Source organism: Fundulus heteroclitus, chromosome 10 (assembly GCF_011125445.2).
Source record: "Fundulus heteroclitus isolate FHET01 chromosome 10, MU-UCD_Fhet_4.1, whole genome shotgun sequence".
In the NCBI taxonomy this organism is placed as follows: Eukaryota; Metazoa; Chordata; class Actinopteri; order Cyprinodontiformes; family Fundulidae; genus Fundulus; species Fundulus heteroclitus.
This window is the reverse complement of record NC_046370.1, coordinates 24,629,171-24,654,528: the sequence shown is the minus strand read 5'-3', so window position 1 is coordinate 24,654,528 and position 25,358 is coordinate 24,629,171. Positions and strand designations below refer to the sequence as shown.

At 42.5% G+C, this 25,358-nt stretch overlaps 1 protein-coding gene across 1 annotated transcript in view; it reads left to right on the top strand.

Moving 5' to 3' along the window:
• The window catches only part of ryr2a (ryanodine receptor 2a (cardiac)), a 597,233-nt gene that overhangs the window by 174,482 nt on the left and 397,393 nt on the right, over window positions 1–25,358 (top strand). The window contains exons 16-24 of the mRNA XM_036142377.1: window positions 2,495–2,613; window positions 8,244–8,377; window positions 14,578–14,819; window positions 16,250–16,442; window positions 16,749–16,953; window positions 17,051–17,155; window positions 18,883–18,986; window positions 19,586–19,669; window positions 22,368–22,527. Coding sequence (XP_035998270.1) covers window positions 2,495–2,613; window positions 8,244–8,377; window positions 14,578–14,819; window positions 16,250–16,442; window positions 16,749–16,953; window positions 17,051–17,155; window positions 18,883–18,986; window positions 19,586–19,669; window positions 22,368–22,527 — 1,346 coding nt within the window. The remainder of the gene's footprint in view (window positions 1–2,494; window positions 2,614–8,243; window positions 8,378–14,577; window positions 14,820–16,249; window positions 16,443–16,748; window positions 16,954–17,050; window positions 17,156–18,882; window positions 18,987–19,585; window positions 19,670–22,367; window positions 22,528–25,358) is intronic.

Genomic DNA, 25,358 nt, shown 5'->3' with positions numbered 1-25,358 from the left:
AACCAGAGTCTGTTATCAGGCGGAGATGAAGGATGCAGGAGCTGGCTGGCAGGTTCAGGCGGAGAGTCTGACCGGGTGACGGGGAAAGCTGCGCTGCTACACAACGGAGGAGAAGCCAGAGTCCATTAATACGGGAGTGGAGGTGCAGAGTCCAGCAGCGCAGCAACCAGTAACAGGACGAGCGGAGACCAAGAGGGGAGGACAAGGACAGACAGGCATGATGTGAACGACAGAAGACTTGAAACGGATCCTCAGCACGGTGGAGACCCCCAGCTCGGCAGAGATCGTACAGCTCGGCAGAGATCCTACAGCACGGCAGGGAGCCACAGCACGGCAGGGAGCCACAGCTCGGCAGAGACCCGCAGCTGGAGTCCACAGTTCGGCACCAAGTCAGCCAGAGCACAGCAGCAGGAGTCCACAGTTCGGCACCGAGTCAGCCAGAGCATGGTAACAGAACTAACCTTGAATGAGAAGCAGAGGTGACAGAGTTCCAAAAGGCAAACAAGCAGAAAGGCATGGAGAGGGTGTAAAATGATGAAGGACCGGCAAAGAAGTGACAGCAGAGTAAGGCTTAAGTAGGGAGGCTGGCAGGTGAAGTGAGTCTGGTTATTTAGTGGCTGGCAGGTGTGACTAACTGCAGTGGGAGTGAAGGGAAGGCTGAGTGGGAGTGGTAGGAGGAAACTGAACTAACCATAACAAAAGCCAGAACCTAACTAAACCCAGACAGGAGGAAGAACTGAAAAATAGTAAATAAAAACCCAAATCAAAACTGAACCCTGACAGTGCCCCTCTGTGATGTAGGTGTTAATTCCATGCAGTGCTCCAAGATGATTGCCCTGAGAAATTTAAATTGCCTGGTAAGCCACTCATTATCATGTGCCAGCAGGTCAGTATGCTCTACGAAACCATGCTCCCTCTGCATTCTCCCACTGACAATGTCCTCCAGCGGTGTCAAAGCTGCCATCGTTTCACAATTACGCACAACTTTACGTAGCTACTTATGGGAATAAGTTAGTCTATACCTTGTCCACCATAGGAATTATCACACCTGATCTGTTTGGACTTAAAGCTATAGTATATGAAGGTCTTTCAGCTTCTATTTCTGGGGGGATCATCTTAACTATTGGTTGTCCCACATGGCAATCATTATGACGCGCTCACATAACACCATTGTGCCTGCACGTGCTCTGTTAGTATCCTCTTGCTGTACATGCTCACTTCTAGTGTTTATGTATCCGTCTGCGATAGACTGGCGACCTGTCCTGTACCCCGCCTCTCGCCCATTGACAGCTGGAGATAGGCACCAGCACCCCCTGCAACCCCACAAGGGATAGATGTGTTAGAAAATGAAGGGATGGATGGATGCTCTCACAGTATATTATTGCTGAGAATTCCAAGAAGCAAACTGTCTTACAAGTTTATGAGAGGAAGATGAAAAGCCTTAGAAGGAAGAAATAAGACCAGAGTGGGTTTGGGAGATCTTTTCACGTGATCCCCCTAACTATTGGAAAAGCAGGTATAATGGTCTTGCGCATGAGCAGTTATTTAAAAAGGGACTTTGACGTTTCTTACCTGTTTCCAGAACAATCGTCCACTATAACGTGAGTCCTTTAATCCAACACCATTTTTTTTGTGAAAATGAAAGCGTCTCTTAGATAATTTAAATGCATCTAATGCTCCACAGTGCACAGATGAATGTACATGTTACAAAAACAGGAATATTTACAGTTTACATCTGATTGATGTTTTTTCCATAATTTTTTAGGTGCTATGGTATTGTATGAGGCTAAATGTGATTCAGTTTCTTTATAGGGGTTTAAACAATAAAAGGTCAAACTCAATAAAATACATTAGGTTTGATGCTCTTGAGTTAAATAAAACTGAATGGAGGTATAGTTCAGTATATTCGGGTGAGTTTTAGTACATTGTGGTTTGTTATTGTCAATTGAAAATTTTTGTTTTGCTTCTGCACATTTTCACAGCAGGTAAATGTTTGCGTGGATTTCTGCAGACTTTCACTAACATTCTGGGTTGTGCAAGAAACAATGCAACGCAAGCTTTTTATGTGTTGGGAGGAACGTTTTTTACATGAGGCCACAGAACTTCCATAACTCTTCAGCAACTAAGAAAAGCAGTACTCAGCCCAAAGCCAATTTAAAGCCTCTTAAAAATACTAAAGAATTGAGAAAGAGAAATGCTGATTATTTTGAGGACTACTCTAAACTCACCAGAACTCCACTGAACATATTTGGTCGCATAAAGATAAAGGAAGGCTAGCTGTTCTGACAATTAGCATTCTGAGTTATTGATGTTGTGAGAAACATATATTGAGTCCAAGTTGTTTGTGAAACCAAAAAACTTACCATAAGGTCGTCTTCTATTATGCATGTTTCTGACATAACAATTATTTCATTGGCAGAAGGAGGATGTACTGAAAATAACTAATTTACTTATCAATCCAATAACATCATTGGCTGATTTTTTTTCTTTCTAGGGATCTTGGAGGTGCTTCATTGTGTTCTGGTGGAAAGCCCTGAGGCCCTAAACATAATCAAAGAGGGACACATCAAATCTATTATTTCTCTTCTGGACAAGCATGGACGCAACCATAAGGTAGTCTACCGCTATAGGTTATGATTGACATTATCAAATTCCTTAAGTTCCGAATGTACAGCCATATTTGTCGTGCTCACAGTGATAAATAAAATGGATTTAGGCCAAGTACAACTTTTCTGGTAATATTCTTTTAAGATGTTTGTGATGAAAAAACTCAAAAGCAACAATTTGACCAATATGTACTGCTATAGTATGAGAAAAGTATAATATATATCAAAATAAACTACATTTGTTTAGCAAGGAAAGTCTAACATAAACGGACAGATTTTAAATGAAGGTGGTATTTATAATTTAACTATAGCTTCAGAGTTTGTGCTAGACTTTTTTGTTGTCTGTCATTTTGGCAGAAAGGGTCATAAAAACCCCTTCATAATCTGTTTTTACCGGTCTCTTTAATTATTTTAAATGAATTTAGTAGAATTTAATTTTAATCCATTTTATATTCAGTCCAAACAAGCTGAACAAATAATCAACACCATGGATACCCACATCAAACATAAGAAATTATGCAACTTTTTCTCCGTTGTAACAATAACAACTGACTATGTGGCCCCAATAGCTACATATGAACAATGAATAGTCTCACACCTTCCTCCTGGTCCGCATGGACTTGAATCGCGTGCTCGCTTGCGCGTAATCAAATGTCTGCAGAGGAGGTTCTGAAGACTTTCTCCCTAGACATGTGTTGAATGTATAGAAACAGACATTACATACATTACTTATGAAACCTTGGCTGTGTAGTGATATGAGGCAAATTCATAACTACAGTCTACAAAGGTTAGGGGGTTTCCAACTCCGGTCCTTGGCAGCTATTGTCCTGCAGCTTTTAAATGCGATCTTGTTCTTACACACCTGAACCTACTGAATTGCCTATTACCAGGCATCTGTAAATCTTAATGGCATACTGAGGAGGTAATTTAGCATTTTGATTCAGATGTGTTGGCGCAAGGTTGTATCTTAAAGTTGCTGGGCAGAAACTCCTAAGGACCGCAGTTGGAGATCCCTGGGTTGTAGTTTTGGAACCCAGCTAAATTTTATAGGATTTAGTCAGAACCTCAAATAAGAAAATGAAAGTCTTTAGATCAGAGCTTGACATACAAAAGAAAGTCACACACCGTGCAGGAAGACAGTCGCAAATTGTGCTGGCACCAGTAAACAAAGTCCTGTGTCCACTGCCTATACTCTGAGTAGTCCTCCTCTGTGATGAGGTCGACTATGGCAGAGTCATCAGAGAGCTTCTGAAGGTGTCAACCTGGGGAGGTGATGGAAAAGACTAGTAAAGAGAAATGGTGTCATCACAGTTCCCTCCTGAGCCCTCCTACTGCAGACCAGCCTGTCAGTCATAGACATCTCTTCTACTTAATAACTGTGGTTGACTTAAACATGTTTTGTGCTATGAATGATTTAAGAACTTTTCATTTTCAAGGATTTATTGATAACTGAACATACAACTGCAATACATTTAAACAAGAATTGGGTTGCACAGGTTAAAAATTTACCAAGGATATTTTCTTAATCCATGGAGAGTAAAATTATTAACCCGACTCTCACCAGAAGGATGTAGTTCTGCCGAGCTCCACACGGCTCCACACATCCATCTGGACTCACAGCCATTGGGAGGGATTTCAATGCCACATAGAATGGATGAGCCAATGTGGATCGCAGGGACGGATTTTCGTAGATGTGACGTATCAGAGAAGCGACTTTTTGGGTTCAGACAACAATGGCAGCTCACAGCAAGGAAGCAAGTGGTGACCAGGGGTCCGTTCTTCGTACGTCGCTAACTCAGTTAGCAGGATTTGATTGTTGACGATTTGGCATGATTTTGGATCGTTTGGTTCTTCGAAAGACTTCCTGCACTTGTTGTCATAGCAACATGTGCGCCAGCTTAAGCCTGCTCGAGTGCAGGCTTATTTCATGTAAACAAGATTAGATCACTGCTGTATAAGCGGAGGAGATAGGGAAGTCTGCCGTAGCCATGTCCATTTTTACGACTGCAACCTGTTGCGGAAGGTGCAAGAATAATTTGCAGAGATTTTCGAATTAATCGCGTATTGCACAGCTCGACAGTCATAATACAGACAGTGTAATTGTAGAGAGATTTTCTTGGTGGCTGTTATAAACAGACAAACACATCATTTAACCGTGGCTTTTAAAGAGGAAAAAGTGGTGTTGGAGCCATAAATAGAAAATATTTAAGTTATTTGTATGGTGGTTTGCTTTTTATTTTTATCCTATTCAGTAAGAAGATTTGTTCGGGCCATTTTATTGTGAAGTTTAGTTTACTTTGAACGGCTAGCTTCCTGTCGAGCTGTATATTGTATTAGAAAAAACTATGGATGGATTATCTAGCCACGGAGCAATACAGTTTTACCGTGTAAACTGTGGATGACTTGGAAAAGGAAAATTTAAATTTTTTATGGATAAAATTTTTTTTTGTTAAAATTCCCAATTTGCACATGTCCTAAGGAATGACACTGAAATGTGGATCTCTTGACATAACAAGTGCCGTTTTAAAATAAAGTATAATAATTAAAGGCTACCATTTTGTAGAATATTCTTGTATTTCACTTTCACTTGTCCCCATGTTCTAGTGGGTCCTGTGAAGGCTCTGATATAAAAGAACAAAGTAAATATGAGATTATTAAAATGCAAAAATTCATACTGTATAAAGTGATAGAAACATCTACCATGGACAGCATTTACGCATTAATTTGTCTGCTGCTTTTTGCCAGCCCTCTCTCCTGGCTTTAACAGATTTTGAGGTGTTTTAATTAATGATTCAAATTCGGCATAACCTTCTAAGCTCTTGTTCTGCTTGGGAGAAAAACTGTGCGCGCTCTTTGGCCATGCTGAACAGCCAATAGCAGCGTTGCTGATCAATGTTTCTACTATCGATACATTTCCCCTTTTAAACAAACGCATGAACGCATGTATCATGATGGAGTAAAAAGGTTTGGCAACATGCAAGTTCTGTTTTACTTGGAGTGTTATTGGTGCACTGGGAAGAGAGAAGAAAACGACTTCATAATTCTTCAACTTCATCTTCAAAAAACAGGGAGACAGTTAAATTTGGACAATACCAAAGGATCTGCTCAGGGATGGTCAGCTTTGTTGCTTTGTTAAAAAATGGTCAGATCAGAAACAGGTTATCTTTCTACGTAGGTTATCTTTCTACGTAGGTTGTCTTTCTACGTAATTCATATTCTCCAATCAGACTACACCATGAAGCAAACAGCCTGCCCCCACCTCTCTCCTTCCCTCCAGCTGATGCACTGGCTATAAATCACGCTAGCATGTCTGACTGTTCTACTTGAAAGGAAAAAGGCGGAGGAGGGAGCAGACATTAGCCCCAGATTAGCATTGCTGTATCGTCTTGAACATGAGACAGTCATGGAGCGCTAATATCCCATATTCAACCTCAAACTAACTTCACAGTGGTTACTGAAATGGGGAGCTGAAATGACTGAGGGTGGTCTAAAATGCATGAAGGTTCCACTCACTCCCGAAGGACGAGAGAATCACAGAAGAGTGGCTGAAGTTCATTTATGGGGACTTTACTGAAGACTGAAAAGCTCCTATTTTTTTTTTTTAATTTCTGGAGAAATTCAAACAGATAAAAAAAAACAAAAAAACTTCTGTACAAACACTGAAGGTGGAGACCACAACGCTGTCATTACCTGAAAGTTTATTTGATTTCTAAATGCTATCAAATGTAAGGAAGATGTGTTTGTACCTAAAAATTCCGGTTGACTAAGTGAAGCTAAACCGCTGCCATCTTGGCCTCGCCTGTCTGACAACCTGCAACACAAACACGTCCACTATTAATGATTGCGGCAAGAAGAAGGGCAGTTTGGATGGAGGGGTAAAGTGGTGTGGGGTGGCACATTTGACTGGTTTCCCAAAGTCGCTGTAGCCAGTCAGTGTGAAGGCAACTAGGTAGAGCTGCATATCATTACTGCTACCAACCCTTTTATTAAGGGACATTTGGCATGACAAAACATGACATTTAAAAAAATATATATTCTTTGGAGAATTTACATATGCAGCAATATTAACTACAGGAAATGGTGTATACCAGGGGGCACCAACTTTTTGATACCATGTTGGTGCCCCCTGGGTTGTACAGTGATGTCATGGTCCTTAAACCAGGTACTGGTAGCTTTGGCATGTGTGCAGGTGGCAAGTCCTGTTTGAAAATTAAATCTGTATCTCCATAAAGTTTGTCAGCAGCAGGGAGCACGAAGTTCTCTAAAACTTCCTGGTAGATGGCAGCGTTGACCTTGGACCTCAGAAAACGCCTTGGACCAACACCAGCAGATGACATGGCACTCCAACCCATCACTGACTGTGGATATTTTGCACTGGACCTCAAGCAACTTGGATTATGTGCCTCTCCTCTCTTCCTCCAGACTCTGAGATCTTGATATCTGAAGGAAATGCAAAATATACTTTCATCACAGAGCATAACTTTTGACCACTCAGCAGCAGTCCAGTCCTTTTTGTCTTTAGCCCAGGCGAGATGCTTCTGACACTGTATCTTTATCAAGAGTAGCTTAACACAAGCAATGCGACAGCTGAAACCCATGTCTTGCGTACATCTGGGTGTGGTGGTTCTTGTAGCACTGACTCCGGCGGCAGTCCACTCTGTGAATCTCCCCCACATTTTTGAATGGGTTTTGTTTCCCAATCCTCTCAAAGGTGCGGTCCTCCCTGCTACTTGTACACTTTTTTCTACCACATCTCTTCCTTCCCTTTGCCTCTTTATTATTATGATTGGACACAGAGCTCTGTGAACAGCCAGCTTCTTTAGCAATGAAGTTTTGCCCTCCTTGCGTAATGTGTCAATGACCGACTTGTGGACAACTGTCAAGTCAGCAGTCTTCCCCATGATTGTGTAGCTTACCTAACTAGTTAGCTGATTAGTTTGGCCCCAGGTATTTTGAATATTGGACCTTTTCACAATATTTTAAATTTCTGAGATACTGAATTTTGGGTTTTCATTGTTAGTTATAACCACCAAAATTAAAAGAAATAAACACCTGAAATATATAAGCCTGTGTGTAATGAATTAATATCATATACAAGTCTCACTTTTTGAATGGAATTACTGGGGAATAAATCTACTTTTTAATTATATTCTAATTATTTGACCAGCACCTCTAAAAGGGAAATATTTATTGGGGGAGTGGTGGCTTAGTGGCTAGAGCAGAACTCTTACATTCTTAGAAGGCTGCAAGTACCTGATTTCAACCTCGTAGATTACCACTATGGGTCCCCTGAACAAGACCCTTAATTCCAGATTGCTTCTCAACCTCTAAACATAAGCTTCTTGATATCTAAAAATTATTATTTTCTCTTCCAACATATATTTTTCTTTCTGACACATCTGCAAATCAGGTTTACAGCTGAACAAACATATGTTTCAAGAGTAACCATTATTTTCAGTCTTTTTCCGGTGTCCAAAAGCCTATTTTTGGACCAGAATTCGATGAACTTAAGAGGTTAAGGGTGATGGGATGAATGCAGGAGACAAATTTCATTGAATGTACATTTGCAATGACAAATTAAGTTTTTTCTTCAGGTTGTAACAGTATGCTGTTCTGCGGTTTGTTGGTATTGTCTAGGTCCTAGACGTGTTGTGTTCATTGTGTGTATGTAATGGCGTAGCAGTGCGCTCCAACCAACACCTGATCTGTGACAACCTGTTACCAGGAAGAGATCTGCTACTGCAGACCCACCTCATCAACCACGTAAGCAGGTAGGCACACACACACACACACACACACACACACACACACACACACACACACACACACACACACACACACACACACACACACACACACACACACACACACACACACACACGATTTCGGACATGTTTGTGTGTGTGTTGATTCAATGTTATCGACTCAAACTTAAATGTGCACTGTTGAATGTGAATAAGTAAACACAGTGATGTGGTCATGTGCAACTGTTGGTGGAACGCTGATGTTTTGATCATTCTAATATATGCTGTTTTAGTACGATCAAAATAGGATCATTCATCGAAAAGAACATCAATGAAAAGCCAGTTTGTGTAATGATTGATTTTTTTTTTTTTTTTTTTTTTCAGTGTCCTGTCTAGCAATGTGGCAATAAAAATTGATATCTTAATGCCAAATAGAGCTTGACAGATTTTACTTTCACAAGTGGAGCAAAAAGCTTTCGCCATAATGCTCCGCTTGATTTGTGCGTGTAAATAGCTTTATTGTGATTCCTGCAGGGAGAATTTCAAATTATATGGACACTACAATGGGAAAGTAGGAGAGTAAAAGAAAAACAAGAAGAGAAAAAAAAAGAGAAAGAAGAGGTGAAAGAAAGAAGAGATAAAAGGAAGAGAATGATAAAACTTCCTCTGTCTGCTCCATCACCTGGAAAGAGACACAAAAAGAACAGCACAACCAACAGGCATAAAGCAACAGATACAATCGTGTAACACCTACCATTGCTAAATCATATGTATTATTATTTAAGCTGACATGTGTAATGTGATACCTAAAAAAAAGTAAAAGAAAGTAAATAAATTATAGCCTTTCTGTATATAAGTGAACATTTAATACCTGGGACCCAGCACCTGTGGGAGATTGTGAGAGTGCACTAGTTTAGGTGAAAATTATCCAGAAGGAAATGGCTTGATAGTGATTGTGGAGAACCGAAGACCCACCTTCCCCGAGCACAGAGGCAGGGGTCAGGGGACCCATAACCCCGGACTCCCAAAGGGGCCCCCAAAGCAGTGCGCCCGAGAGGGGCCTTCACAGGAAATCTACAACCCCCCCCTGAGGAAAGAGGAGAGACGACCCCGAGGAAATCCCCCAGCCACCGCAATGCCGACGCCCTCAAGAGCCGCGGGGACGAGCCCGTGGGCTCCGCCGGCAGCCGGCCGCGCTGAAGTGGTCCTGGCCATGGGCCCTGGGGGCCAGAGGCCCCAGGGGCGCCCCGCCCCCGCGGCAGGGGCCCCGGCCGCCCCCCGGGGGGCAAGGCCCCGCGAAGCCACCGCCGGGAATGGGCCGGCGCCCACCCGGGAACCCGCCCCAAACCCGAGGACCGTCAACGCGCCAGAGGGTCAAGGCGCCCGCCAACGCAGCGGAGGAGGGCAGGACGTGGGGGGATGGGCTCCGCACCTAGCGGAGACTTGAGATGTTCTTGGGAGAGGGAGCGGACCGAACCCAAACCTGGAAAAAAAAAAAACACTCATTCACACCATCCCTCCCTTGTGCCCCACTCGCCACACACAGACACCAAAAAAATAAATAAATAAATAAAATAAATAAATAAAATAAAAAATAAATAAAAAAAGGACGCTTTACACACACATTCCCACATAGCATTCACATCCAAAAATCCCAAGTGGGGGGGGGGGGGGTCACCACAATTCAACAATACGACTGCCTGTGCCCGACCCCCGGCCCCGCCCCCGGCCCCGCCCCCGGACCAGGCGCCCCCCGGACCAGGCCCCCCAAAGAGGGGGGGCCGACACGACCCGTACGGGCCATCCGACCAGAGCCCCCCATCACCCACTATATACCTAATAAACCCCCTCCCACCCCGACCTTACCCTAGCCACCCCTGCCCCCCATCCCTTCCTGGGGAGAGCAGAGGCGTCAGCCCCAGATCCGGTAAGCCGCTGGCCAGCCGCAACAGCCCCCCGCCAAGACCCCGTACCCAGTGGCCCGCACCTCCTCCAGGCCCCAGACTCCGTGCCGCGATCGGAGATCGGGGGTGTGCAAAAGACCCCCGATCCTCCCTACGCCCGCTCAGATGTTGTGTTGTTGCATGTTGTTCTCAGGTGTGTTTAAAACTGGGAGCACCGAAGGGGGTGCACGGCACAGCCCACCCCCCCTCCGGAAGGGAGCTGGTGCCAGCGCCCCCCCTCCAAGCAACTACCCAGAAGAACCCTCAATGTCTAAATGCGAGAGGGGGTGAAGGGAGCCGCCCGGGGCGAGGCTCACACAACATAAGCCCCCCCCCCCCAGACGTCTTCCCCCCACCCCCCCATATCGTGGCCTACATGGATGTGCGTTGTGAAAATGTTTGGAGTGAAAGTGTCTAAAATGCATGATAAAATTGGGGAGAGGGACGTCACCAAAAGGTGGCAACCTCCAGTAACGCCCTCTCCCCAAGGACCTACATGTGTGGTGGCGTGATGGAGCAGGCAGAGGGAGGAGTCCGGTGATGGGGAGCAAAGGACTGGGGAGCCAACCCAGGGAGCCAGCTCCCCTACTGACTCCAATAGGAACCCCCGCTCCCCGAAAGCCCCACCCGGAGAAAGGGGCCCCTCCAGCGGCACCACCATAGCCCGGGGGCTGGGGAGAGGCCGCAGGGCCCGCCAGCCAACCACCCACCAGGACCAACACCTCTACCTCCCCCAGCCTACCCCCCATGCCTACTGTATTTAACCCCCCCCCCCCAAAAAAAAAAAAAATATATATATATATTATTAATAATAATAATAATAATAATAATAATAATAATAATAATTAAATAAATAAATTAATAAGTTGGGGGACCCCATCGTAATGATTGATTTAACTGAACCCGATATTTGACCAGACACGGAATAAACGTTCAAAAGGGTTTATTCAAAAAAGGGCAGACAAAAACTGAAGGCAGAGCTATGTTCTGAGTAAACAGTAGTGATGGGTCCGGCAACACTGATGCGTCGGCGCATGTGTCGAGCTCATAGAGCAAAACCCGTGTCGATCGACACAGGAAAGTCACGTGACCGATACAGGAACTGTTTTTAACTGACTGACGCGCCAAACTGTTTCTGTTCCCTCTAAACTGCACGCGTGTGCGTTCGCGCACAGCAGCGCGCACAGCAACGGCTGCAGTAAATAAAATCCAAGCTAAACTGTAAACAAAATAACGGTTAATAATGGTTAATTTTTAACCATTTTGCAACTCTGGTGTGATGGTGTACCACAGTCCCGCTCTGTGAGCGCCAGGTGCTGATCGGAGCGCACCACTGATGGATGGGTTGGGCAGACGCCTTTATGGTTGGGCAGGTTGTGCTGTGCGTCTTTGTTCTGAGCGTTGTTTCAGAAAAAAACGGCTGATCTACCCTTAGTAGAAAGCTGCTACTCTGAGTAGTTCTTCCTCCCTTTGTCATACTCAGCATTTCCGATTTCAGAACAGATGATATTAGTCAGGTAACTAAACACAGCGCCCGATCAACCATTGAACCTGAGCATGAGCATGAAAAAAAGCCCGATCACTGGAACGCAAATAATGTGATTCACCATGGCAAAGACAGGAAATAAGATTGGAAGTACGCATGTCGTACGAGTAGAATTAGAAATCTTTAAAGAAGGCATATGGACAATATTAAACCATAAGAAACAATGCCGTAGCTGTTGAAAACTGCAAGAGAGAATTGTTGAAAAAGTCAATGCATGCGCGATATAAGAGTTATGTGATGGAGAATTAAAGCTGTTTTCTCACACGTCACTCATTCAACACAAAAGGGGGAGTGTGTGTGTGTGTGTGTGTGTGGGGGGGGGGGGGCATTGAAAATATAAAATGATACAATGCAACATACAATGATTTAAATTGTATTGTATACTTGGTCATCAAATCAGTGTCAGTTAACTGTCAACCAGGTTGCCTGTAGGGATTTTTAAGGTCCAGCAGGTGTCAGTATTCAGTGACACAGTTTCGGCACAGTATCAATACAGTCTGGCGTGTCGAAACGCTTCATGACGCCTCATCGACCCATCACTAGTAAACAGGGGGGGTAAAGCCATGATGAACAAAACCAGATGAAGGGGAGCTATAAGGTGCAGGAGCAGAGCTCCAGCAATGGTCCAGGCAGGTCCAACGAGCGAACAGACAGTCCAGTCCTAGGAAACAGATCGGGTTCCTGAAGCCAAAAACAGAGTTCCTCCGACAAAGCACTCACAGGGTGACAGGTTCAGAGTCCAGAACTCTGAACCTGTCCAAAAACAGGCAGGCTGACAGGATCAGGGAGGCTCTGCAGGCTCAGAGACAAAAATAACAGGGAGAACAGGTCGGGCAACAAAGAATAGGCTCACAAGCAAAAGGGTGCTGGAAGGCTCTTACCGGTGAATGAGTAGAGACGTTCTGGCAAAGTGCAGAGAATTGAGGCAGGTATAAATACGTGTGCAGACGGGTGAAGAGGGAGGGACTAATTAACCAAAACTAGATGGGAGTAATCAAGGAGGGAGGAGACTAAAAGGCTGACAGGAACAGAAGCTACACCAGGGGCCCGTTCTTCGTACGTTGCTTAAAACATCCTAGATCAAATGAGACATCCAAGATGATTTCATCCGGCCAATCATGATCCGGCTAATTGGGTTCTTCGAACACACCTGTTGTTTATGATTAGTATCGCTGGATTAGTTATCTGAGACAACTGCGCGTTCATGCGTTTGTTTAAAAGGGGAAATGTATCTATAGTAGAAACATTAATCAGCATGGCTGCTATTGGCCGTTCAGCATGGCCAAAGAACGCCCACAGATTTTCTCCCAAGCAGAACACAAGCTTTTAATGGAAGGTTATGCATAATTTGAGTCATTAAAACGACAGGGAACACCTCAAAGTCTGCTAAAGCCAGGAGAGAGGGCTGGCAAAAAGTAGAAGACAAATTAATGCGTATATACTGTCCATCGTAGATGTTTCTATCACTTTCTACAGTATGAATTTTTGCATTTTAATAATTTCATATTTACTTTGTTCTTTTATATCAGAGCCTCCACGGGACCCACTAGAACATGGGGACAAGTAAAAGTGAAATACAAGAATATTCTACAAAATGGTAGCCTTTAATTATATACTTTATTTTAAAACGGCACTTGTTATGTCAAGAGATTCAAATTTCAGTGTCATTTCTTAGACACGGGAAGTAAAGGACATGTGCAAATTGGGAATTTTAACAAAAAAATTCTTTATCCATAAAAAATGAAATTCTTCCTTTTCCATTTCATCCATAGTTTACACGGTCAAAAACTGTATTGCTCCGTGTCTAAATAATCCATCCATAGTTTTTTTCTAATACAATATACGGCTCGACAGGAAGCAAGCCTTTCAAAGTAAACTAAACTTCACAATAAAATGGCCTGAACAAATCTTCTTACTGAATATGATAAAAATAAAAAGCAAACCATCATACGAATAACTTAAATATTTTGTATTTATGTCTCTAACACCACTTTTTCCTCTTTAAAAGCCACTGTTAAATGATGTGCTTGTCTTCTTATAACAGTCACCAAGAAAAATCTCTCTACAATTACATTGTCGCGCTGCGCTAAAGGATCCTGTCTATTGCGCAATACACGATTAATTCGAAAAGCTCTGAAATTATTCTTGCACCTTCCGCAACAGGTTGCTGTCGTAAAAGTGGACATGGCTACGACAGACTTCCCTATCTCCTCCATTTATACAGCTGCGATCTAATCCTGTTTACATGAAATAAGCCTGCTCGCGAACAGGCTCAAGCTGGCGCACATGTTGCTATGACAAAAAGTCCAAGATGAGTTTCGAAGAACCAAACGATCCAAGATCATGCCAAATTGTCAACAATCAAATCCAGCTAACTGAGTTAGCGACGTACGAAGAACGGACCCCAAACTTGATAAGAACCAAAACAACCCTGAAGTACAAAAAGACTAAAAGTGATGACATAACAGGGTAAACTAAAACAGTACACAAACTAAACAAGAATCCAAACAAGACTGAACTCAAAACAACCAGAGAACCTAGGGCAGGAGAGAGAAAGAAAACCAAATAACATAAACCAGAACGGAACCCAGAATATTACAGTTTGTCTGATTGACAAACTGAACCGACTCCAGGGAACTGAAACTAATCCAGCACTACTTTCACTGCTCTATCACAGGTTATCATGTTATCATACTAACACCAGGGCGGGTTCCTATCTGCTTTAATTCTTTCAACAGTATGCGCCCCAACATCTTCCTTGGTGTCAGTGATGGCTCTGCCCAGTACAAAAAATGGTACTACGAACTGATTGTTGATCAGATGGTGCCATTTGTCACAGCTGAACCCACTCACCTCAGGGTTGGCTGGGCCAATACCTGTGGCTATGCACCGTACCCCAGTGGAGGGGAGGGCTGGGGAGGCAATGGGGTTGGTGATGATCTCTATTCCTACGGCTTCGATGGACTTCATCTTTGGTCTGGTAAGCTTAGTGATAACACATGATTTACTAAGCATGATAAAGTCATTGTTGTTTATTCTTGTTCTTTAGCATATTAGACATGTACAGTGAATGAATTGTGAATCTATTCATAACATATGAACTTTCACCTTCCTGTAGGACCCTAAATATTAAGCCAGAGCTACAATGGGATGGTTTTATTTCAAGCATATCCAAGTGTTCAGAAGGCTCAGCTAAAGTCCTGTGCACAGAATCTGTGTGCCAATGACCCTGGACCCCCTAGAGGGGTTTAAGCCTTCTCACCTTTTTCACCCCTGACCTGTTTTCATGCCTGATCATGGTACCCACTGACGCACTTCTCCTTTGGCTAAAGAGTACTTACCAATTAGACCAGGGATCACCAACAGTAGCCCCCAAGGACCACATGTGACGCCCACGAGCTTGTTCTAAAAAAAAACCCCTACAATACACCAGTGAGCTGCATCTAAAACGTTATTTTATTCCGTTACTCTTCCTGTTTATTCACACTTGCATTTATATAGGTTTTAAAAATAACAATATCTATAACAAAGCATGAAAACTGTGTTTACATAAAGTAAAGGTGAACTCTGACTATTGTAGTCCAAAGGTCAGTACTCGTAGCCTTTCGTATGACACAACACCAATAAAGCATACAGAGGTGGAAACAAAGAAGATGAAAAGAGAACAGGCAGCAATGTTAGACACTGAAGTGTTGGACGGATTTTAGGGATGTGTTAAGTAATGTTCTTGGGGGTGGTGAATTATTACTAGAGGATTTGCAAAGGACAGCTAAGGTGGTGATAAAACTGGTAGGAATGTGTGTGGCGAAACATTAGGCCAGAGGAGAGAAGACAAGGAAAGTTGGTGGTGGAATGAGGTGAGAGGAAGGGTTTAAAGGAAAAAAGTATCAAAGAAAAAATGTGGGACAAAGAAAAAAAGGAAGTAGACCGGACCGATGTGAGGCTAGTTAGGTTAATAATAGAGAGGGGAATGTGAACTTTGAGGAGCCGAGGAGCCGATGAATGAGGAAAATGAGAGGGAGAGAAGGCTTAGGCGTAGAGATAGTGAATCAGAAAGTAGGGAAATGTAAAGTATGAAGTTCAGGCAGCTTTGAAGAGGTGTGGAAAGACAGTTGGTCCAGATGATATACCAGTATAGATATGAAGATTTGGAGATGGTTCTTTAACAGAATGCCTGCTTCTACTTATTTGTAAGAACAAGAGGAGTGTACAAATTTTTTGCCACTACAGGGATAAAGTTGATAAGCCACACAGTGGAGCTCTGAAGTAATACGTCCTCAAATAATATATTTAAATAGCATGATCTATGTTTTTACAATTTAACCGAGGCAGAGCAGTTGTGTTGCATGGTGCGGTATCAAACTTTATCCTAAACTGAATTGAATCTGTCTCTTCACCAATCCTGTGCAGGCTGCATTGCACGGACTGTTACATCACCCAATCAGCACCTTTTGCGTTCTGAAGATGTGGTGAGCTGCTGCCTGGACCTGAGCATTCCCAGTATCTCCTTCAGGATCAACGGCCAACCAGTTCAGGGCATGTTTGAGAACTTCAACTCAGAGGGCCTTTTTTTTCCTGTGGCCAGTTTCTCTGCGGGGGTCAAGTTAGTGTTTTACTGAAAAATATTCTCACAGTATGACAATACTATTACTATCCACCACTATCAGTATGTGACACATCTCACTAAGTGTAAAAAGGTAGACAGTCAGAGTTTATCTGATAATATAGTATCTGTCCTATTTCTCCCTCTAAAACTACATTCAACTTTTATTTCAACAAGTACTGGACGATTAAAGGAGTTTAGAGCTGAGTTTTGTTATTATTAATTATTAAAAGTTGTTTGAAGTTAGATTTCATGATTGGGCCTTCAAGTTTGTACATGTCCCTCCTGTCACCCACGACACTGCAGGGTGCGTTTCCTCCTTGGGGGGCGTCACGGAGAGTTCAAATTTCTTCCTCCTTCTGGCTATGCTCCTTGCTATGAGGCAGTGTTGCCCAGGGAGAAGCTCAAACTGGAGGCCAGCCAGGATCAAACCGTAGCCAAAGACCTGTTGGGACCCACCATCACTCTCAGCCAGGCTGCATTCACACCCATACCTGTGGACACCAGCCAGGTAGTGACAGAATAATGTTTCAAAGCATTGTCACACCTAATAGATAAAGTAACTGAAAAGTAATGGTCCAGGCTTCTGTGTCTGTGTGTGTGTTTAGATTGTTCTGCCATCTCACCTAGAGAGAATCCGGGAGAAACTTGCAGAAAATATCCATGAACTTTGGGTGATGAACAAAATAGAACTGGGCTGGACATACGGTGTAGTGAGTACTTGACACATTTTAACTCTTACAGTCGAAATCAGAAGTTTACATACACTATATAAAAAGACACAAACTTTTTTTCTCACTGTCAGACATGAAATCGGAATAAATATTTCCTGTCTTAAATCCATGAGGATTACCAATACTATTTCTATTTTCTAAATGCCAGAAAAGTGAGATCAGTCTTTCTGTCTTTTTGTTAATATTTGGTACCCTTGACTTTACCAATTAGACCAGGGATCACCAACAGTAGTCCCCAAGGACCACATGTGACGCATGTGGTCCTTGTGTATGACTTGGGTGAAACGTTTTGGGTGTCCTTCCACAAGCTTTCGACAAAAGTTGGCAGGAACTTTGGCCCAGTTCCTGAAAGAACTGGTGTAAATGAGCCCAAATGTAGGCCGCTTTGTTCTCACACACCTTTTCAGCTGTGTTTTGGGGTAGCCATCACAAAGCCCTGATCCCCAATCATTTTCTCATGATGCCATCTATTTTGTGAAGTGCACCAGTCCCTCCTGCAGCAATACAACCCCCCAGCATGATGCTGCCACTCCCTTATTTCACAAATGGGATGGTGTTCCCAGGCTTGAATGCTTCCCCCTTTCTTCCTCCAACTGTAACAATGATAACTATGGCCAAAAAGTTAAACTTTAGTTTCGTCAGACAACAGGACAGGTCTCCAAAATTTTATTTCCTTGTCCCTGTGTGCATTTTCAAGGCGAGGCGGCGCTACCGCCTCGCCAACATTTAAAAATAAATTAATTAATTAAAAAAAATAAAAATAATAATAATAATAATAGTAATAAAAAAACCTCGATATGCTTGCATGTTTATTTGACGTTAACACGCGGTTCTTTGTTGTTGCTTTCGCGTGTGCATATAGTGAATGGCAGGGCAAAAACACATGGAGTTCTCGCCATAAAGCAAGACCGACTCTCACGGTCTTGCACGAGACTTCTGAGCCTGTGGATGCGGGCCGAGGGCTCTTGTGGTAGTAAGTACGATATTTCCCCTACAGACCACCAGGGCGGCCGAGAAAACCTTTGTTCGAACAGAATACAACATCATATATTTATCTGGTGGAAGTAAAAAATTCAATACAGTAACACACCGTTTATAAACAGCATATTAGATTGCAGTGAGTGGCAGGCTGTTGTACCGTTCTGAGCCACTGGACTAGGCAGTAATACTTTTTGCCCCTTTAAATGCATAGTGATATTAGTGTATGTAAACTTCTGAATATGAAGAAAGTAATAAATTATTGTCAAAAACAATCCTTCTCTCAGTCTGACATTTACAAATATAAATTATTTTTGTGATTCTAACAGACCTAAAATAGGAAAATGTTATTCACATTTCACATCTGACAGTGAGAAAAAAAAGCTTATGTGTTTTTTTTTTTATACAGTGTTTAAACTTCTGGTTTAAGCTGTATTTACTGAGTTCAATTGATCTTTGGTCAGGATGGGTGGAAAGGCTGTTTTAGCAGTCATGGTTTTTTATTAACCAAATTAATAATTGTGTGATACTATTTTGTTCCTTTTTACATAAATATTTACAGGTCATGGTTTAGAAAGTAATGGGTTTAAAATTGTTGAGCCTATTCAAAGATGTCACAGCATATTTATTACAAGCATATTTGTATATTCAAGCTGTTTTCTTGTTAGTGTTTATTACTCTGATAAATTGATGTCATATGTTTTGTGAATTTTTGTGTGTATTTACAGGTGCGAGATGATAACAAACGGCAGCACCCTTGCTTGGTGGAGTTTTCAAAGCTTCCTGAACAGGAACGAAGCTACAACCTGCAGATGTCCCTGGAGACACTGAAGTAATGTAGAAACACAATTAGCAGCTTAAGATGCTGCTTTAAATTAAGTATCTATGCATGGCAGTAACTGCCACCTTTGACCTTTGGTTAATTTTGTGGAAATATAGGAGAAGAAATACCTTCATATATCCACGATTATTGGCACCCCTGGTAAAGATGTGCACAAAGGAATTATAGTACATTTTTTTACGAAAACTGTAAAATGACAGTTTGCTGCACTTTTTTAACTCTGTAGCTTTGGAGGATTATTAGCTCCCTTACCATCCTTCTTACTGTGTATGGTTGTAGGATAAATGTGGGTTCTCCTGAAGCTTTTTCTTCCAGGTTTAGTTGTTCTAAAACTTTTAATGTTTCTGATTGAGGACATGTTCATTTATAAGCTTAGGTGGGTAGATATGGTGATGAATTCATGAATTTAGGAAGCTCAAATATTACATTCCTTTTCTTGTCTTCTTCATTTTAATGACTTGCCAAGGCAGTTTTTCTGTCAACTTGTAATTATAGCCCAGGAAAACAAAAGGTTCTTCATTTCTAATTAAAGGTTCCTACACTTTAATCAACTTGAAAAGTTCTATTGATTTTTGTTGTATGTGTTGCAGGACTCTGCTTGCTTTGGGTTGCCATGTTGGGCTAGCAGATGAACATGCTGTTCAAAAAGTAAAGAGCATGAAACTATCACCAACGTGAGTCATAACACAGACAGATTACAATTTCAAACTCAAACATACATCTGAATTCTAGTTTAGTTATAATACAGTGCAGTCAAATGTCATGTGATTTATGCCAACTGGTAAACAATGTTTCTCTCAGACCACGTAATTCCACATCCTCCACTCCTGTACATGTCCGCTTCGTTCCAGAGGGCCTATTTAAGTCCATGAAAAGCAAAGCCTACTATATTCGTGGTTACTCGTCAAGGTCTGCTCCAAATTTTCTTGGAGCCCGAGGAGAGCATGTGCGATCGTAATAATTACAAGCAGAACGCAAAGTTATTTGGAAAAGATTACCACGTTTCAAACTAAATGTTGAAAAGACAAATCTGCTTCCTTATTTGCTGCAAAAAAAGGGGTTTGCATCCAAAATTTAAATAAAGAAGTTCATTTTCTTGTGAATATTAAAAAAAATTATTTTATGGTTAACAATCTCTATTTACACTATTTAACTTTGACAAACTGGAGGTTGTTGACGTTCCTTTTCCTTTTTGCTACGATTGTAATTGTGGAGTCTAACAGACAGGAATGGAGCAGAAAATTGGACTTGTTGTGTATTTTGATGTTTTGATGTTCAACTGCTGTTCACATGGAACCCTTCTCCACTTCGGCCTTCAAAGTTCTCGTTTGAATATTTGCTACTACCACCAAGATCATGGGGAATGTGGAACTGTTCTCATTAATTGAAATAACGTAGTTGCTCCGTTGGTGAGACGTACACATACGTCAATGAACAGAGAAAGCATGGAGGATGTGTAATCTGGGGGTAAAGAAACCTAGCTAATAGCATTATGTCACTGACCTGCAGCAATCCCTCACACTGAGCATGAATGTACTGAGAAGGGAAAGCAACAAGTCCCTACTAACTCTTTTGTTAGTAACTCTTTTGTTAAGGAAAAATAAATTAGTTAAAAGCATTTTTCATCTATGGGAGAAATACAGTTTAACTGGTAAACTTTGAGTAGGTAGTACAATCTGTAGTGAAAAAAGGGAGAGTATAAAGGTTGCTTTATGCTTGACGCACATATGGTCCGCGCGGAAATGAGACGTGCAGACGCAATCTCTGCAGCATTTATGATCTGTGTAGCTCTTCCTCTGAAGGAGCACTATTCTCCTAGACCAGGGATTCCCAAACTGTGGTGTCCGCGCGGAAATGAGACGTGCAGACGCAATCTCTGCAGCATTTATGCTCTGTGTGGCTCTTCCTCTGAAGTAGCACTATTCTCCTAGACCAGGGATTCCCAAACTTCTACGCATTGTGCTTCAATGCGTAGAAGAAGCAGCTTGTGCCCTCTACTTCATTCATTCTCGCAAATATGCTCAATTGGCTGAAACCAGGGAATCGGAGGCAAGAGACGAGTGAATTGCAAACCAATGACAAATGTCAATGTCATTGACAAATGTCTCTCCAACTCCTTCCTCGCTTCACGTCGTGTACGTCAGGGACAATTGAATTCGGGCCGAAAGTTTTTACAAGCTTAAACTGGGCGACATAGTCTCTCTTTCGATGTTGCGGTGACTCTGAACCTCTACCAGCACTGATGCGCATGACTCGCCCACCCCCGCTGCATCCTCCGCGATTTATTGACTATGGTCACGCACAGAGCTGCAATACATTTCATTGTGAGTCAGACAGGCGCAGTTAATTTTACAGATGTGGTTTTAGCGCAGATTCAGACAGGGACAAACCAGCGGTGGGGCTGAGGGGAGCTGATGTGTGTTGTCATGGGCGTGTTTACCTGCTGAATGTAGCCGCTATAAAAGTTTTTATTTCTCTTATTAATAACATATTTATGAAGCGCTCTGTTATTGTTACTCTGGTCTGGTCCTCTCTCTCTCTCTCTCTTTTCCTCTCTCTCTCTCTCTCATCATCGGACACAAATCAAAGTTCTTCGTGATTGTTTTTTGCAACGTAAATTGTGAGGCAGACTCAAATTAAGAAGCTGGTGCACAAAAAAAACAAAGTGGGAACACACACAGGTAGATCATCAGTTTAATCCCTTGCTTCAGCGACGTTTCAGGTTGTGGAGGTGTGGCCGATCTGAGCGTCTCTTTCTTTCTCTTGCTCCAGGCTGAGCCACTGATGCACCTGCAAAATCCTCAGGATTGTGTTGTGGATTTTGCAACTTTATTGCAGTTTAATTAAAATTATGTTCCAATTTTATTCCCACAACTTTTGTTATGATGGTTGAATTGATGTAACTGCAACAGAATATTTTCTTTTTTGGGGGGTGGGATGCGCCAAGCCGGTTGGGACACTGAAGGGGGTGTGCGGCTAAAAAAGTTTGGGAACCCCTGTCCTAGACTATAGAGGGCAGAGTTGCACTCCCTACACCAATCGTACTACACCCCACTACACGTAGAAGTAGAAAACACAGTTGTTTCCAACATGAAAGTCAAAATGACCTAATATGACCGTGCGGACCTCGCAGTAGCGTCAAGCATAAATCAGGCTTTATATTTATGTAATGTAGTCATGTCCTGTCATGATGTTGTAATACAGCCAAAGGAACATTAGATCATTCTAGTTTCCTGTAATCAAACAAACCAGCTAAACACTTAAAGGATCAGATCAACAGCAATTTCCACTTTATTCAGTTTAAAGTTGATTCAGACTCATTTACTAAACAGCTTTGTCTTACAGCGCAATTCTTCACCTTTATATGTGCAGTTATGAGTTGTCAGGTGGCTACAAACCTGCTCCTTTGGACCTGAGTCACATCAAACTGACTCCCGCACAGGAAGCAATGGTGGACAAACTGGCTGAAAATGCACACAATGTCTGGGCCAGAGACCGAATCCGCCAAGGCTGGACCTATGGTATCCAACAGGTAAGAGACCAGCTGGTAGACTTGGGTCTTCTGTACACATACCATTACAACATACTCGACTCTCTTGCTCAAAATTACCATCATGTAGACAAACAAAACAGATCACAGCCATTCTATGATGTGGTAATCAAAGCAGAATATGTATATTTAATAAGTAAGTACATTGTACATGTAGTTTGCTATATGTCATAAAAGACAGTTACATACCCTGGTTGACATACTAAGTAAGTACTGTAAGGTGCACCATATTATAAACTGCACCGTGAATTAACGTGTGTATCTCTGTCTTTGTCCACATATGAGATGTACATATCATGTTTCATGATGGAGTAAAAAAGTTTAGCACAACAAGAGGTATTTACCCGGTCTAGTTGCTGTCCCGACATAGTAGCTTTGCCTTCCCCGCTTTGTCGGCGTTGCAGTTCAGACAAAACTAACTAACCTCCAGGCGGAGATTCTGTGCTTAACAAAATCAGAGACGTCCCCAGTTTTCATTAGAGAAATCAAATCTGGTCACCTTCAATTAAATTTTAAATTTTATTCATATAGCGCCAATTCATGAAGCATGTCATCTCAAGGCACTTTACAAAGTCAAATTCAATCAAATTATACAGATTGGGTCAGATTATACAGATTGGTCAAAAATCTCCTATATAAAGGGAACCAGTTGATTGCATCAAAGTCCCGACAAGCACCATTCACTCCTGGAGAAGCGTAGCGCTACAGGGACAGTCGTCTGCATTGTCCATAACTTTGCAGCAATCCCTCATACTGAACAAGCATGAAGCGACAGCGGAAAGAAAAACCACCCATTAACGGGAAGGTTCCAGCAGAACCGGGCTCAGTATGAACGGTCATCTGCCTCGACCGACTGGGGATTAGAGAAGAAAGAGCAGAGACCCAACATGACAGACAAAAAAGCACAGAAGCACACATTGATCCAGTAATCTGTTCTACATTAGATGGTAATAGCCGGTGATCTGTCTTCCCTGGATGATGTCACAGCTAACAGAACGCCAGACCAGGTGTACTTACTATGAAGAAAAAGAGAGAGAACAAAAAAGTTAAAAGCTGAAATGACAACAGCCATGCAAAACTGGAGAACAGTAGAACTCAGTAGAGTGAGAAAAATAGGCCCTGGTGTCCTCCAGCAGCCAAAGCCTATAGCAGTGTTATGCCATAAGCTGGTTGAATATGCTTATTATTATTATTAATTATAATTAGGCCCGAGCAGCTAAGCGCTGCGAAGGCCTATTGTATCTGTAGTGTTAATTAGGCCCGAGCAGCGAAGCGCTGCGAAGGCCTATTGTTTCTGTGTTGTTTCTTATTATTTTTATTCTGCCCCCCTAAAGAGGGGCCTTTTTGGGGGCTTTATCATACTCAAAAACTCACCAAACTTTGCAGGTGCATGGTGACTGTTTAAAAATTTTGTATTTTAAGGTCGTCACAAAAATCAAAAGAAAAATGCCTCAACGGCGCCACCTAGCAATTTTCAAAGGACCCTTTGCTATTCACTTACTTCATCGTAGAGACATGTGATTTGGTACAGTGGTAGAGCTCACCAAGACGCTCAGAATTTACAATTAATGTCATAGTGCAAATATCACAGGAAGTCGGCCATTTTAGATTGAATGTCTGATTTTGACCCCATTTTTGACGTGTACAGCAGTGGTATTTGATCGAACTCCTCCTAGAGATTTTGAGCGAGCGGCTTGAAACTCGGTCAGTCTGATCATAAGGCATGGCCAATTAAAAGTTATCAAAACGGTGAGTTTTTGAGCTTGTTGAAGGGGCATTAGCAGGGGTCAAAGTTCACCTACTCGCCACAAAAAATAAAACTATTATATCTCCTATTCAGAAACACACAGAGGCACCAAACGTTCTGTGATTGATCATCATCGGGTCTTCTTTAATATCCAATGGTCAAATGATGACATCACTTAGGCCACGCCCCCTGACAACAGGAAGTGTCATGTTTTGCTGTAAACTGTCGCTATGTTACCCCTCTGAGCTAATCAACATGAAACTGTGTCCAGAGACAGAAGACATGTTGATGTGTTGTGGATTCCAGCCCCAAGTGGATTCGATGGAGCAGGAGAGCGTGGCGGCGTGGTGAAGTCACCTCAAACGCCGCTGCCATACGTTTGGCTCTGAATTCCACATTTTTGGGCCGAGCTGCTTAAAACTCACTTGGATGCATCCTTATCCACCCCCCAACAGGAATCCATAACAAACTTTGGTGGGCGTGAACTAATGCCTCAACGGCGCCACCTAGCAATTTTCAAAGGACCCTTTGCTATTCACTTACTTCATCGTAGAGACATGAGATTTGGTACAGTGGTAGAGCTCACCAAGACGCTCAGAATTTACAATTAATGTCATAGTGTAAATATCACAGGAAGTCGGCCATTTTAGATTGAAGGTCTGATTTTGACCCCATTTCTGACGTTTACAGCATTGGTATTTGATCGAACTCCTCCTAGAGATTTTGAGCGAGCGGCTTGAAACTCGGGCAGTCTGATCATAAGGCATGGCCAATTAAAAGTTATCAAAATGGTGAGTTTTTGAGCATGCTGAAGGGGCGTGAGCAGGGGTCAAAGTTCACCTACTCGCCATGAAAAACAAAACTGTTATATTTCATGGCATGGCCAATTAAAAGTTATCAAAATGGTGAGTTTTTGAGCATGCTGAAGGGGCGTGAGCAGGGGTCAAAGTTCACCTACTCGCCATGAAAAACAAAACTGTTATATTTCATACACAAAAACTCACAAAGCCACCAAACTTTCAGTAGTTGATCACCACTAGGTCTCCTACAATATCCAAAGGGCAAA